This window comes from Malaya genurostris, chromosome 3, assembly GCF_030247185.1.
Source record: "Malaya genurostris strain Urasoe2022 chromosome 3, Malgen_1.1, whole genome shotgun sequence".
Classification (NCBI taxonomy): domain Eukaryota; kingdom Metazoa; phylum Arthropoda; class Insecta; order Diptera; family Culicidae; genus Malaya; species Malaya genurostris.
This window is the reverse complement of record NC_080572.1, coordinates 233,597,760-233,613,732: the sequence shown is the minus strand read 5'-3', so window position 1 is coordinate 233,613,732 and position 15,973 is coordinate 233,597,760. Positions and strand designations below refer to the sequence as shown.

The 15,973-nt window shown below is 38.0% G+C and overlaps 1 protein-coding gene across 6 annotated transcripts in view; it reads left to right on the top strand.

The window, feature by feature from the left end:
• LOC131439274 (sodium channel protein 60E) overlaps positions 1-15,973 on the top strand; it is a 615,309-nt gene that overhangs the window by 505,493 nt on the left and 93,843 nt on the right. For all 6 annotated transcript variants that reach the window (XM_058610093.1, XM_058610088.1, XM_058610092.1 and 3 more), the window contains exons 4-8: positions 1,593-1,801; positions 7,762-7,982; positions 8,114-8,220; positions 8,314-8,393; positions 8,700-8,791. In XM_058610093.1, the coding sequence (XP_058466076.1) occupies positions 1,593-1,801; positions 7,762-7,982; positions 8,114-8,220; positions 8,314-8,393; positions 8,700-8,791 (709 nt within the window). The remainder of the gene's footprint in view (positions 1-1,592; positions 1,802-7,761; positions 7,983-8,113; positions 8,221-8,313; positions 8,394-8,699; positions 8,792-15,973) is intronic.

Here is a 15,973-nt window from a genome sequence, read left to right as displayed (position 1 = left end):
TTTCTTTATCATCTATTACTGCAGCATATTCAGGTACAGTAAAGATACTAAACCTTTTGATGGGAGAGTTTATTCCAAAGTTGTTTCTATCTCATTGGACACATCCAGCATTTCAAATAATATGCAGGTTAGATCCGTTCAATGTTTTAATCATTATTTGATTGAAATGATCAAGCTCTAGGTTCAAGCAATTATATTCTGATTTGTTCCATAGGTTTATCCCATAGTTTGAAACAACCACAATGTGGTATGAAACATTTATTTTTGGCAATATATATTTTGTCAACAAATTGTTTTGCTTATTTATAAACAATCAGGATTTTTCTACGCGTAGGATTTTTCAAGTTGTCAACTGCGGAGCATATATCGCATCGGGAAACTATGAATATTCCATCTGGCAACTCTGTTTATATTTCGACGCATGCCCAGTGGTCATCGAACACTGACTTCTAACAACGGCATTTTTGGCGCGCAATTTTACTTCCGTTTCAAAGACAACGTGCTTCAGGATACAACTCACGTGTTCTGCTTCTGTCCAGTAAACAACAAATTTAAAATTAGAAAATGTTACGGATTGTTTTTATTCATTTGTTCGAGCAGCATTTACAGTAACGCTTATTATATTAATGTTGGTAAAAAAAACTCATCAATCCAACCCAGGGTAGCTACACAATTGAATTTTATTGAATATTTAAGGGTTTTGTTGGTTTCTGCAAAAAGCACGTATTTTGTTTCTATTTCTTCGCGTTTCGCCTTCGGCTCATCAGTGCCTAAAGCAGTTCAAATTGAACTGCCATCTCGGCAAAAAAGTGCCAAGATTAGCCGATTTGCAAGATTTAATTACTGAGAATCTCGGCAATTCTGAATTTGTTATCTGTCATTTATGGCCGAGCTTGTCAGTAGTTATTTCGCTGTTAGCTCGGCAAAAGCGATCGGGATTGAATCATTAATTACCGAGTCATCAATAATCGAACGTATAAACGATTTTGCTTTATTGTAGTATAAAATAATTATCACAAAATCTAAGGTTTGGGGAAAAGAGTGTTTTTTTGGTGCTCATGTTAATTCAGAATTCAAAATAAGCAAACCCCAAACGAAAACTCGGCTCGTTTCTAGTGCCCTCAACGTGTCTATCGGTGAATTAGCATATATTTATATGCATATATGAAAACCACGCCGTTCTTGAATTCATTTAACTTGGTGACGTAATGCTTTGCAAAATCGACAGATGACATTAGATGAAAAGTGTTTCGCTGAATTTCAGCAAATGCTAGCACACTGTTCGATATCTCGGCAAACTGATTTGCTGATTTCGGAGTGTTTGATATCAGAATATTACTCTAACGAATTTCGGAAAAGAACAATAAAAGCAAAGCCTTGGTATTACATTCCTGTAGTGGAATTTGACCTTCTGTTTCATCAACAGACTTCGCAGCCGATTCAGAGTGTACAGAACCATTGCATGGGTGTTGCTACGGTTCTGTTCTACTGACACTTGTTCTTTCGGAGAAGAACAAATGTATTACTGCATTTCCAATTATCAAACTACAATGATTACATATCGAATGACATTTGTTTTTCCTCGTTTTCAGACCTTCTGCGTGGTGTCAAAGCGGTTTCGCAAAAACTACATTCACCGGTTCACCGGAACGAAAAGTCTGTTTTGCTTCACTCCGTGGAGCCCCACCCGACGTGCCTGCGTTTACCTGGCGACGAATCAGTTCTTCGACTACTTCGTCATGGCCACCATTCTGTTCAACTGCATCTTTCTGGCGATGTCCGAGACGATCGAGGAAGCAGAGTGAGTATTTTTTGTTATATCTCTGAATGTGTGTCTAGTATTGAGCTTCCAGATTTTCCTAACCTCAAATATACAATTAGTGAGTGTCGTCAATAATGTATGTCTTGTTCTTTATAATGAATAATGTTTTTAATTAAATAATGTAAACTTTTTTTTCTCGCGATTTTAAGATTACACCCTCTCATTCCACTACTGTAGCAGAATATGGCTTATTTTAAATGTTTACGTCGAAATATTATTAACGAATCATACATACTTTCTTTTTTTAGTTTTATTTAGTAGATGCTTTTAAATGCGGCCTTGGGCCATTTTTCAATTGACATTTTTTTTAAAACTGCAAATGGAAGGTATTTAAAAATTTCGCACTATGGTTTTTAGTATACATCCTTATCGTTACTATGATTTTTTGTAAACATATACTTTGGTAATTTCTACATAAAAATTAAACTTAAAAATTTCTTGACATTGGGTCCAAGACACTCTCACACTGGCGGGTGCCTTGGATCACAACTATCATCAACTACTATAATTGAATTTATAGTTGTTTCAATTGATAAAATTTTGAATAATACCATTCAAAAATTAAATATAGACTACACTGTTAGAAAATATGAAATTTACGCTTGACGTAAATTCAAGCATGCCGTAATTTCTTCGATGATGACACAATATTACATCTTCTAACATGTAAAAATAAATTTTGTGTCTGCATCGATGTAAGCTTCAGCTCAATTAACTGTGAAGTTAATGATATGACTTATCTTTACATGCTTTCAATTGTGAATGTAAGTGAATCACGACGCTCCTTTTATGTGCATCTATAAAGATGTAAATTTTTCTAAGCATGTAGGGTTTAATGGGTCATTTCTGAATTGGCTTCACTCATATCGTGAAATGATAGTGAAAATAGGAGACTGTACAACCTTACTATTCGCTGTTACCTCTGGAGTTCCTCAAGAAAGGCACCTTAGATCGTTTATATTTTTACGTTATCTCAACGACCTAAATTTTTCGATCAACTATCATTCACCGATGAATTCCTAAAAGAATTCCTACAAGAGCTGTTGAATTTTTACTAATTGGTGTAATATCAAGAAAATGGGTTTGAACACCTCCAAATACTCCGTTATCTCTTTTAGTCGGAAACAGTCTGCAGTCAGTTTCGACTAGAATTCTTCACAAATTGTCCTGGACATCATCTATGAAGGACCTTGGTGTCCTCTTGGACTCTAAGTTGAATTTCAAGGTTTCTAGAGAATTCGACGATATCCAACGCTTTGAAGTAATCCAATGGAAATTTGTTCGATTCGCTCTGCGTCGACTTCTTTGGAGATGATACCCTTGGAAGTTACCATGACCAAGGATGGCAAAAAACTCGCTCATGAGGCTCGTTTTTTTCTATTCATCAGCTCACCTCATGATTTACGATGCAATCTGTAAAATGATGGTAAAGATGAAACTCATCGCTGATCTAAACAAACACACTCACATATACAGAGCACCGCTAACATCAAATTATGATGATATGGATGGTTCTTAGTTCTGATTTCATAGCATCTAACTCTCATTCCTAGTTTTAAAGAGTGAGTACTGAGTTTGGCATCACTGCCAACATAACCCAGATTTTCGGTTTTGTTTTTGCTGGTACTCAAAACGACCACGAGCATTAATGTACGAAAACAAAAGTCGAACCGTAGCGTTATTTATACCATAAACTTTCATGTCTTGAGATTGAATTTCATATCTCGAGCTAAACACAACTGGCTACTGAACCGAATGCGTTTTACAGCATACGAGAACATGTCTTGAGAATCTGATTCAATGCGTTGATGTACACACACATCAAATCGCAACTCACAAATCGTCTCTCAGTGGGTTCTAATATTTGATGTGCACTCAGAGCTCATCTGCTGATTGCTTGACAATACGATGTTGAGACGATGTTTCCTCTACACAAATTGTTACTCAGTTACTCAACTCGCTCAGTGATGCTTCTGAAACTGATTTGCAGGTGAGTTGAACTCAGTGATGATGAAGTACGGAGTTGATTATTGTCAGCCCTGACCATGACATATGCTAAGTGATTGATCTCGATTTATTATCTGTCCGTCGCGATGCTATGAAGGCTATTGAAGGGATAAACAGATTCGAAAAATCGTTTTTTTTACATTTTCTTGTAGTTTTACATGTACTCAAATCGGGTCGGGTGTATGATGGTTTTGTGAGTGCCTAACTTTTTGAGAAAAAAAAAGTTTAAACGTGTTTTTCTGAAAACCAATTTTCTGAAGTCCGTGAACACGATATTGCAAAATGTACTGAACAAATTCTTTTCTAACTTGGAACATACTTTCTTGGTTTAGAATACCTTCCCCCCTGCGTTTATGAATTGATTACAATTTCATGTAGTGGTAGTTTTTCACCTCAAAATTAGAGAAAATTTTAGCGTAAGATCGCGTTTTTTGCTTAAATATGCCACGAACTGTTAAAAAATCAAAATAATAACTTAAGAACGACGGAGGGGGGTGAAATAACTCGTACTTTAAGCACTTTTGTATACTCACTTTTGCATACGCTTGAACCTATTTTCATAACATTTTTTCCACTCTTCTTGGGGTAAGGAGTGTATCGAAAATAAGCTACCACAAATTTTGCTTTCAAATTATGATAAAAAACGATATTTTATTCGAACTAAAAATTGATCCTTTATTGTACGAGGTTAAACTTGAGCATAAAGAAAACCGGATGAAATTTAAGTTATTCCTTCACGAGTTTTCGAACTTTTGATCGAACGCTCTTTATCAAGTTCCGGACAAGTGTTGCATCGCATTTTTTGGACGCTTGAGCCCAAATTTGTTTGAACTCCTGCATGTTCCCTGCTGCCTAACCAGTCTTCTTGAAGACCCTCTTCACGATTGTCCAGTAACGTTCGATGGGTCGAAGCTGAGGCCAATTTGGTGGATTGATATTTCTCTCAACGAAATGTATACCCTTTTCCGCAAGCCAATTGAGAGTGGTTTTGGCATAGTGAGCCGACGCCAAATCCAGCCAAAACAGTGGAGGTGTACTATGCTTCTTATATAAAGGCAGCAATCTCTTCTGGAAACACTCAGATCGATGGATTTCTGCATTTATAGTTCCGGTAGTGTAAAAAATGGTTGACTTCAAACCACTGGAACATATTGCTTGCCATACCAGTACCTTTCGACCGAGTTTCTCCACTTGAATCGCTCACATCCTCCCCAACAAAGACAGTTAAGCATTGTGGACCTGAAAGGATTTTTGAGCCCTCCGTTACATAAGTCCCATCGTCAATCAAAACGCATGCATCCGGACCCTGCAAAAGACACTAAAAAAGTTTCCGACCCTTGTTGCTGCTTGCTTCTTCTCTTTTACACTTTGTTCCGAGATTTCCTGCTTCTTGTAGGTCTTTAGATGATTTCGCCTCTTGATACGCTGAACCATTCCGACACTCGTTCCTGCTGTTTTGGCAAAATCACGTATTGACATTGATTTGTTCTTCATGATTAGAGATACAACTTCCTGGTCCAGTTTCGGGTTGGAAGAACCGTACAACACAATGTATGTGGATAGCTTATTTTCGATACACTCCTTACCCCAAAACATGTTTTTTGAACGCTTCAACAACTTCTTCAGGAGTATTGAATCGCTCTCCATGTAGTTTATTCTTCACAGAAGGGAACAAATAGAAATCGTTAGGTGCCAAGCCAGGACTATACGGTGGGTGGCCCATCAATTCGACGTTTTTGTTGCTCAAATATTCGGTTGTTTTTGAGCAACAAAAACGAGAGTTGTGTGAAAGTTTTCCTTATTTCAAGAAAAAATTCTGACAAAAAATGGTAGTGTACCAATCAGAATTGACGGTCTTACGATCATCTAAAGCAGGGGTTCCCAAACTATTTTGGGTCATGGACCCCTTTACTAAAATTAACGTAAGGCCTCAGACCCCCATCAACAAATTCCTTTGAAAATTCAATTTCTTGCTTTTTTAATATTGATGTAAAATACTTACCAATTTCTGCGAATGGTAAAATAAACACAACTTTTTGACGTAAATATTTCAAATAACAACTTATATCAAACAATAGGTTTCTGGACCTCGTCTACCCCCATAGTCAGTTTTTGTTTACGTCGACCCCCACAAAAAGTATATCGACCTCAAGGGGTCGAAATCGACCACTTTGGGAACCCCTGATTTAAAGCAACGGTAGCGATATATCCGTTTTTAAGGAAAAAACAAGCCACCATGTTCTTTGAAGTGCTGCGAGCGCGAACAACTTTTGCAGGATTTGGTTCTTCTTGTAACACCCATACAGTCGACTGCTGTTTAGTTTCGGGCTCATATAAGTATTCTCATATTCATTTTAAAATTCCCGCGCTTGTCCAATCGGTAAACTTTTATTCTCTCAACGTTGGCAACACTTTTATACACATTCTGTCAAATTTTGACGCATATCGTACGATTAGTTTTTGTTTGGCGTCTATACAAAGAAGTTGAAAAATTTTTGTGTGGCGATTTTTATAATGGATGAAAATTTAGAACAACGTGCGTGCTGCAAATGGATTTAAGTGTTCCGAAACGTTGAAAATGTTAGAAAAGGCCTTTAGTGAATCGTGTCTAGAAAAACACAGGCATACGAGTGGTATAAACGCTTCAAAGGTGGTCGTATAAGCTTGGATCATGATGAGATCCCTGGCCGCCCAACAACATCTGTTACTGAAGAAACCATTGAATCGGCGAAGCAAATCGTGTTGCAAAATCGTTCTGTACCGATTAGAGAGATTGCTGTGTTGTTTGGAATCTCTTATGGATCAGCCGAACACATTTTAACTGATGTTTTGGGTTTGAAACGAGTCGCTTCTCGGCTGGTGCCAAAAAAGCTGAATTTCATTCAAAAACAGCGTCGTGTTGATGTGGCCAAAGAGATGATTTCCAACGCAGATAGTGACCCCACATTTATCGAATGCATCATAACTGAGGTGTGGATCTATGAATATGACGTCGAAACCGCACAACAATCTTCCGAATGGCGCTTCGAAGGCGAGCCGTTGTTCTAAATTTTCATCCATTATAAAAATCGCCACACGAAAATCTTTCAACTTTTTTGTATAGACACCAAACAAAAACTAATCGTACGATATGCGTCAAAATTTGACAGAATATGTATAAAAGTATTGCCAACGTTGAGAGAATAAAAGTTTACCAATTGGACAAGCGCAGGAATTTTAAAATGAATATTCCGGTCCTTTTTTTATCATAAGGTACATCAAATTTGAAGCACCACGATTGAATTTTTTCAACATTACTTTGCACCACAAATCTTTTTTTGAGCGATTGTCAAATTATGTGGGATCCAACGTAAACAATTTTTTTTCACGACTTTATGTTCAGGCAAAATAACATAACAGCTTTTCACACTAATGGCCCAGGCTGCTTCCATTTCACTTTACGTCACATGTCGATCTTCCATTATCAGATTTTTCACAGCATCGATGTTTTCTGTCAAAACAAATGATTTTGGACGACCTTCTTTGAATTCATCGGCAAGCGAACTACGGCCCCGATTTATTTCGTTATACCAGTTTTTTTACAAACGCATAAGATAGTGCTACACTGCCAAAAGTCAAACTAAGTTGATTGAAGCACTCTTATCTGGATAACCCACGACGAAAAACAGGCCAGTTCGTGACATTTTTCTTTGATGGTAAGATGCCAACAGAAACATAAAAACAAGAACGGAACTTTTGTGTAACATAAATATAGGCAACATGCGATATCTCACTCACTACTGCATATACACTTTTAGATGGATCATCAGTTAATGTTAAATGTAAATGTCGATGGCTAAATTTCTGGCGTCAAAATGTTGTTAGTGTTTAGAGTAATCTGTTATTACGTTGTCGAGTAACATCATTTCTCCATTGATTTTGTCTTCTTTCAGATATATATTTTTAGCAATTTACACTTCCGAGATGATCATCAAAATGATAGCTAAGGGTTTTATATTGAATAAGTACACGTATCTGCGGAATCCGTGGAATTGGCTGGACTTTGTGGTGATTACCAGTGGCTATGCGACGATCGCGTTGGATGTCGGTAATCTGGCTGGTTTGAGGACATTTCGTGTACTGCGAGCCCTCAAAACGGTATCGATTATGCCAGGTGAGTTTCGAAGACCCGTTGTAGAGGTTTTGTATATTTGCAAATTCGCCCAATGCCGATTGATTTTCGGATTTGTTTTTTTCATTTTGTGTAGGAGCATTTCAATAAGCATCTATTTTACTACGTTTCAGGATTGAAAACTATCATCAATGCGTTACTGCACTCCTTCAAGCAGTTGGCGGAAGTCATGACGTTGACAATATTTTGCCTGATGGTGTTCGCTCTTTTTGCGCTACAGGTACGGAATTGATTGAAAACAGTGGAAAGCTACACTAACATATATTTGAGTTTGGAGCCAAATTCCAATGAACTTTTCAATTTTGTTATGCAGGTTTACATGGGAGAGCTCCGCAATAAATGTGTCAAAAACATGCCGGAAGGCTGGAACATCACTCACGACGAGTGGCGGATGTACGTATGCACATAGGGACCGAGCAAAACTAACATCCTGAGTTGTGTTCTCGTCAACGTTATCTCTTGTTTTTTTTTTTGTTTTCTATCCTAACAACGGTGTCACCATGTAATACGAAGCTCTAGCTAAATGAGTTCAGTTTCCGTTTCGAACGATCTTTTAAAAACATCATTTTTAGATTATCTCAACGCAAAATTTGCATACTTTTTTCCGGTTGAATCTACTAGGAAGGCACTGAACATTGCAATCGTTTCAATGTGCCGCGTTTTTGTTACTCCAAACGATTTATTTTTTATTCAATTTAGGTGGGTGAACGATACCGACAACTGGATAATCGATGACGAGGGCATTCCGATGCTGTGCGGGAATCTGACCGGAGCTCGCCACTGTCCCCCAGGTTAGTATTGTGGAGTGGAGGCGAACAAAATAAAAATAAATAAACCCAAATGCACACATCGACGGAATACCAACAAAAGCATCTGATGCACCGAATTTGGTAAATGGGATTAGTTGGAAGCAAAAAGTGATCCCCCGGGGAATGAACTGCGAAAATCGGAAAAACAACCGAGTCAGTCAGTCAGTCAGCATTTCAGCGTGGAAAACTGGTGGAGTGGTGGTGGGTGGTCAAATTCGTTGCGCAAGCCGCTTGGGACGAGTGGTTTAATTAACGATTCAATTCATCCGCAATTGAATGCATGGCTGAACCAATGGCTTTTTATCAATAGATTCACTTCGGTGGAACCAAATTTGTTTTCCGCGGTAGTTGAGTCAATTTGAACAGAACAACATTTCAGTAAAATTTGTATATCATCGAAGCAGGAACAGAAAATCACGGTATAAGATTATTCTTTCAAAAATCATAACTTTTTAAAGTTATGTCAGATGGATGAAGATAGAGATAATAAAAATGCACCCTCCAAATATTCCGGTTTGACTGGGGCACTTTCGGTGTGGAGCAAACGAAGTGTAGCAGTTTCACAGTCAGCCACGCCAAGCGGTACCTATAGAAGACAGACGATATGATATTTATGCAAACTGCAACCTCTCCAGAAATATTCACTAACTCTAGAGCCTGGAGCGCTAGTTGAATGGAAACTAGTTACAGAAAACGTGTTCACCACTCGTACCTTTCGATCCGAAACAAGCCACCATGGAAGCAAACGGATACTCTTCATCGTTTATCTATGCATAAATTTCTTCTCCGTTTACCGGTTCCTAGCATGGAACTAGGGAAATTGTATACATACGTCTGTGGCTTATTTATTGAACAGCATAAATGGTTCTATCACTCCTGAATCGCAGCCTCCACGGTCCATATGAAAATATTCCACACACAAATATAGTGCTTCAAGCGAAGTTCGACGCATTACCATAAAATAATATTCACACGGAACGACCGAAATCAGCATTTTCGCGAAAAATTTAGTTGATTTGCTGATTTTAGTTAGTTATTTTTTGAGACAACTAAAAAAATCTTACTTTTGCTGATTTAGATTTTTTATTCTCATTCCCTTAATAATAATAAAATATTTGTTGAAATGACTATTTTTTTTAGTTGAATTCACAAATTAAACGTACTGTCATTTCTTAGCTAAGGTACACTTCATATCCAGTCAACTAATTTTTTAGTTGAATTAAAGAAATATAATGTTGTTTTCAACCAATATGAATGGTTGAATTGGCTTCTGCAATCTGCAGCTATATGGCGCCCTGTCACCGAAACGGTAACACCTTAATGACTACTAGCCACTAGATGGCACACTACTGCCGAAAAAAATTTAGACGCGGTTGTCTTTTCTATATTGGCAGGTATAAATACGATGTTGTGTTGGAGAAAAAGACATAAACGAAACGTAAACATCTTTTTGAATTTTTTTTCTTCTAAATCACTGTTTCTTCATTCTCACTGAAAACTTTGAGCACTCGGAAAACAAAAACCGAATACAAATAGTACACCGGACGGCGCAGCTCGGAAGGTTTGAAGATACAAAAAACCTTCATCACAATTAGAGTGAAACATTCGAAATTCACATCACTGTTCCGCGTAAAAACATTATTACGCACAATCGCTTCAAGTGCGCACAAATTCTGAATAAATACACTTTCCACTAACAGTTTACGTAACACATGCGAAAAACATCTAAACAATTTGCGAGCAGTTTCAACAAGACTGTCCCTTTTAGCTTTTGAATGGATTGTTTTGCTTTGACACTGCTGTCCTTCAGTAATGACGGTGATAGATAAATAGAATCAAAGTTTCTGATTTTAATAACGAAATTAGTTGTCAATGAGAATTTCGTGTTGGATTGAAATATTGCTGGTTTGTGTCCAGAATATTCGCCAACTAAACACATTCTCTAAAAATAAGAGTTTTTTTCAGCACAGTAAATTCTACATTTTAACTAATTTTATAGTTATTTTGGAAATTTTGTTGTTAGAATCAACTAATTCAAAAACAGTAATACGAATTAGGCGCAGAGCTAATTTCGGTCGTTCCGTGCAATAAAGAGAAAATTGAAATTATCTTAGATTCACTGAACGTACCTCGGAAAATGGCAACTGTCAAAGTTACAACATTCTTAATCAAGGATCATATTCAGAGCAGTGCACGGAGCCTTTCTGGTGATTAAAATTTAGATTGAACTCGATTACGAGCTCGTCTGATTCAGCACCTCGGCCGTTTGAAACGAATCTTTTATTCAATCTTTAGGAATCGTTCCGTGTATAACATATGGGGTGAAAATGCCGGGCCTAACAAGAGTAACGCAATCATTCCAGCGCCGCTCTAACATTTCGATAACACTTTTGTAGAACAATTTATCTGCTGCCTCAAAATAGACCTCAGTTTCAGCGATAATCTCTTCATTCGTGCGAAATTTCTTACCGGCGAGCATTTTTTGTCAGGTTGCGAATAGCCAGTAGTCACTGGGAGCCAAATTTGGCGAATGCGGTGGATGTGGGAGCAATTCGAAGTTCAATTTATGTAGTTTTGCCGTTGTTTTGATTGACTTGTGACGTCTTCTTGCGGTCGATTCATTGCAATTTCAGCCTTCAAACGCTCCAATAACGCTATATAACATTCACTGTATACGATATTTCCTTTCTCGAGATAGCCGATAAATATTACACCACGCACATCCCAAAATACCGAGGCCATTACCTTTCCAGCCGATTGTTGTGCTTTCGGGTGCTCAGATGATGATCGTTTTGATTCCGGAGTGAAATGACGTTTTTGGCAACATAATCATTCGAATATGACATATGTAAACCACATGATGGTAGCATTTTTCAGTTGGAAGCAATTCCATAATTATACTGATATAAACTACTTACAGCAATAAATGGAATTGGAAGAACATAACACCCATATACCATTCGCATCAGTTCGTCGAGATCAGCAAATGCGTGTGTGACAAATAGTTTCACTCAATTTTCTCAACCGTTTTCTACAAACTCAGATTCATATGAAAAGAGGTCCTAAACAAGGTTCCGGAATTGTGTTTGGATCCGATTTTAGGTTCCGGAACTACAGGATGAAATGTGAAACGAAATTAAAATTGTGTAATCCATTTTTCTTGTAGATGGCTGAACCGATCTAAGATTCAAATGAAATCTAAAAATAATTTAAGATTCAAATGAAAAGTTCTAAGATCATATAAAACATCTTGCTTTTCTGTCTTTTCAGGGGATACAGGGTGATTAATATAAAAATGTATACTTCACATAAATTAATCAGGTTTATCGGATTCGCAGATTTGGATAGTCGATAACCAAATAAACTTATTTCAGTTGTAGTGGTGTTCAGTTTTCGATTAGGAAGGTACCCCAAAATTTAATTCGCACTACGATTTCTCAAAGATGACTTTACTGATTTTCAAACAGTTTGAATCAAATGTAAACTATACAGCTCCTGACATTCAGTAATAGCCGTTCAACCGAGAAGGTTGTGTATAGAAGCGTACAGTTTAATAACGCTGGTTAGTTTACACGCGTTAAATACGACAACGGTTGAACTACAGGTAGAGACCTGTTGGCAGCAGCCGTTAAAACGTAAAATCGTGCTGCATAAGAGAGCCCTAGTGCTGGGCCAAGCTGGTGAAGGAAACAACAAAGGGCGTTTCCCAAGCTCTACCCAGGCCACAATATACAGCCACAAGTGCTGAGCAGGAGAGTGCAAAGGCACATTGAAGAAGAAGAGTGCAAAGGCACACAGAAGCAGGAGAGTGCAAAGGCACACCGGTGCGAAGGCACTTCGGTGCAGAAGCATATCGGTGCGGAGCACAAGGAAGAAGGAGACAAGACAACTCGGTCTTTCCACTGCCATACAACACGCAGGTATACACCGGTGACCTGCGCTGGTTGCAGCTGGCGAAGACAAAAGTATATCGGAAATCGAGTGGTGCTGGATGTCAGGTAGCAGTAGCATCACATCCAACAATCAGCATCCAACAAGAACATCTAGAGCAACGAGGATCTACACGGCAGTGCAACGGAGATAGACAACAATTTCAAGGTAGAAGTTTTTTCTTTTCCTTTTGATTGAGTACTGTATAGTGTTGGTTTCATTTTTTATTTTAAAGTTTGATTAAAAATTTTAATGTGATGGATGAATCCATGGACGTAAATCCTAGCATGAATCCTATACCCCCACGAACGAAAAAATATCAGGAGAGCTCTTCTGGGCCTTGGATAGTCTTTTTTAGACGTATATCAAAGCCATTAAACATTTACCAAATTTCTAAAGGTTTGACATCACGATACTCTTCAATCAAAGAGATCATAAAAGTAAATAACGATAAAATTCGTGTTGTGATAAATAATTTGAAACACGCGAATGATATTGTCTCTTCGGAACATTTCATTAAAGAGTATAAAGTTTACATACCCTCCAAAGATGTCGAAATTGACGGTGTTGTTACCGAAGCGAGTCTTTCGGTAGATGATTTACTCAAGCATGGTGTTGGTCGTTTCAAGAACTCTATGCTTGAGGGTGTGAAAATACTGGAGTGCAAACAACTGTACTCAGTAGTTCATGAAGAGGGAAAGAAAGTTTATCGCCCATCAGACTCGTTTCGAGTGACATTTGCCGGGTCTGCGTTGCCGTCCCATGTCTATGTCGATAAAATTCGCCTCCCTGTTCGGCTTTTTGTTCCAAATGTAATGAATTGTACGAACTGCAAAAATTCGGACACACAGCTACTTACTGTAGCAATAAACCAAAATGTATTAAGTGTGAAGGACCTCATAAAGATAATGATTGCAACAAGGAAATTGAAAAATGTATTTATTGTGGGGAAAGTCCTCATGAGGATATTTCAGTATGCACTGCATTTAAAGTGCACAAAGACAAAATTAAGCTTTCTTTAAAAGCACGGTCTAAGCGCACATATGCAGAAATGCTTAAAACGATCATTGATGTCCCCCCTTTGGAAACCGAAAACGGGTTTTCAAATCTAGAGGAACCAGAAGACTCTGACTCTGACGAAAATAGTGAAGGTAATTCGTTTATCACTACCCAAGGGTCAGTTAAGAGAAAGAAGTCTTCTTCCAAATTACCAAAAAAGACACCTAAAGTTTCATCTTCAAAAAAAGATCCCCGTGTTAAACAAAAAAAGTCAAAACCAAAGACTGTGCCTCCTGGTTTGTCAAATTCACAAACCAATCCAGGATCTAGCACAGAAAAAGGTAATAATCCTGTGGGCTCCATTTCACAGCCACCAACAGGATTACTGAAGTTTTCGGAAATTGTTGAATGGATTTTCTCAGCATTCAATATATCTGAACCCTTAAAGACCCTCATAATGGCATTCCTTCCAATAGCTAGAAATTTTTTGAAGCAGTTATCAGCTCAATGGCCAATTGTCTCAGGTTTTGTATCTTTTGATGGATAATTTATCACCCGCCGCAAATGATACAATCACTGTCCTGCAGTGGAATTGTCGAAGCATTATGCCAAAACTTGATTCATTTAAAATTTTATTGCATAGTCAAAAATGTGATGTATTTGCTTTATGCGAAACATGGCTTACTTCAAACATAGCTTTAAATTTTAATGATTTTAACATTATACGTCTCGATAGAGACTCTCCGTATGGTGGAGTGCTTTTGGGAATTAAGAAATGCTGTTCCTTTTATAGATTAAACATCCCTTCAACTTCTAGTATAGAAGTTGTTGCTTGCCAAATAAACATTAAAGGCAAAGATATTTGCATAGCTTCGGTTTATATTCCTCCAAAAGCACAAGTTGGACAGCGACAGCTTAATGAAATGGTTGAAGCCCTTCCTGCTCCACGATTGATTCTGGGGGATTTAAATTCGCACGGAATGATGTGGGGTTCCGTTTACAATGATAGCAGATCATCTTTAATACAAAACATTTGTGACAATTTTAGCATGACGGTATTAAATATGGGTAGCATGACACGGATCCCAAGACCTCCTGCACGCCCAAGTGCATTAGATCTATCTCTTTGCTCAACATCAATTCGACTAGATTGCACCTGGAAAATATTGCCTGATTTACACGGTAGCGATCATTTACCAATCATCATCTCAATTAGCTGTAACAAATGTATTGCTAATTCAGCTAGTATTCCATATGATTTGACAAAAAATATCGACTGGATTAAATACCAAAGTAGAATCTCTAGTATTTTGAATTCAATGGAAGAGCTCCCTCCACTTGAAGAATATGACTTCCTCATTTGTTCGATTCTGGAGGCCGCAGAACAATCCCAAACTAAACGCTTTCCTGGGCCAACGACTAACAGAAGGCCTCCCAACCCCTGGTGGGACAAAGAGTGCTCAGAGGCTAAACTCGCAAAACAAAATGCTTGCAAGACGTTTCTAAAACGGGGAGGAGGAACTCCTCAGAATTTTGAAAAACTTATGGTTTTAGAAACCAAGTACAAGAGCATACTTCGAGCCAAAAAATGTAGCTATTGGAGACATTTTGTCGAAGGTTTGTCAAGAGAAACCTCAATGAGCACTCTTTGGAATACGGCCAGACGAATGAGGAATCGTATCGTGGGCAATGAGAGTGATGAATACTCGAACCGATGGATATTTGACTTTGCTAGGAAAGTTTGCCCAGATTCTGTTCCTACGCAGAGCATTATACGGGAATCTCCTCCAAATAATGGTTTTATTAATAACCCATTTTCAATGATGGAATTTTCTATAGCACTTTTGTCTTGTAACAATAACGCCCCTGGGTTGGACAGAATTAAATTCAACTTGGTGAAGAATCTGCCCGACCTCGCAAAAAGACGTTTGTTGGAATTGTTCAACAAGTTTCTTGAGCAAAATATTGTTCCACCTGACTGGAGACAAGTGAAAGTTATCGCCATTCAAAAGCCGGGGAAACCAGCTTCCAATCACAACTCATATAGACCCATTGCGATGTTGTCCTGCATCAGAAAATTGTTCGAAAAAATTATTCTACGACGTCTCGACACTTGGGTCGAGACGAACGGTTTGTTGTCAGATACTCAGTTTGGCTTCCGTAGAAATAAAGGGACGAATGATTGCCTTGCATTACTTTCGTCTGACATCCAAATTGCCTTCGCTCAAAAGCAAC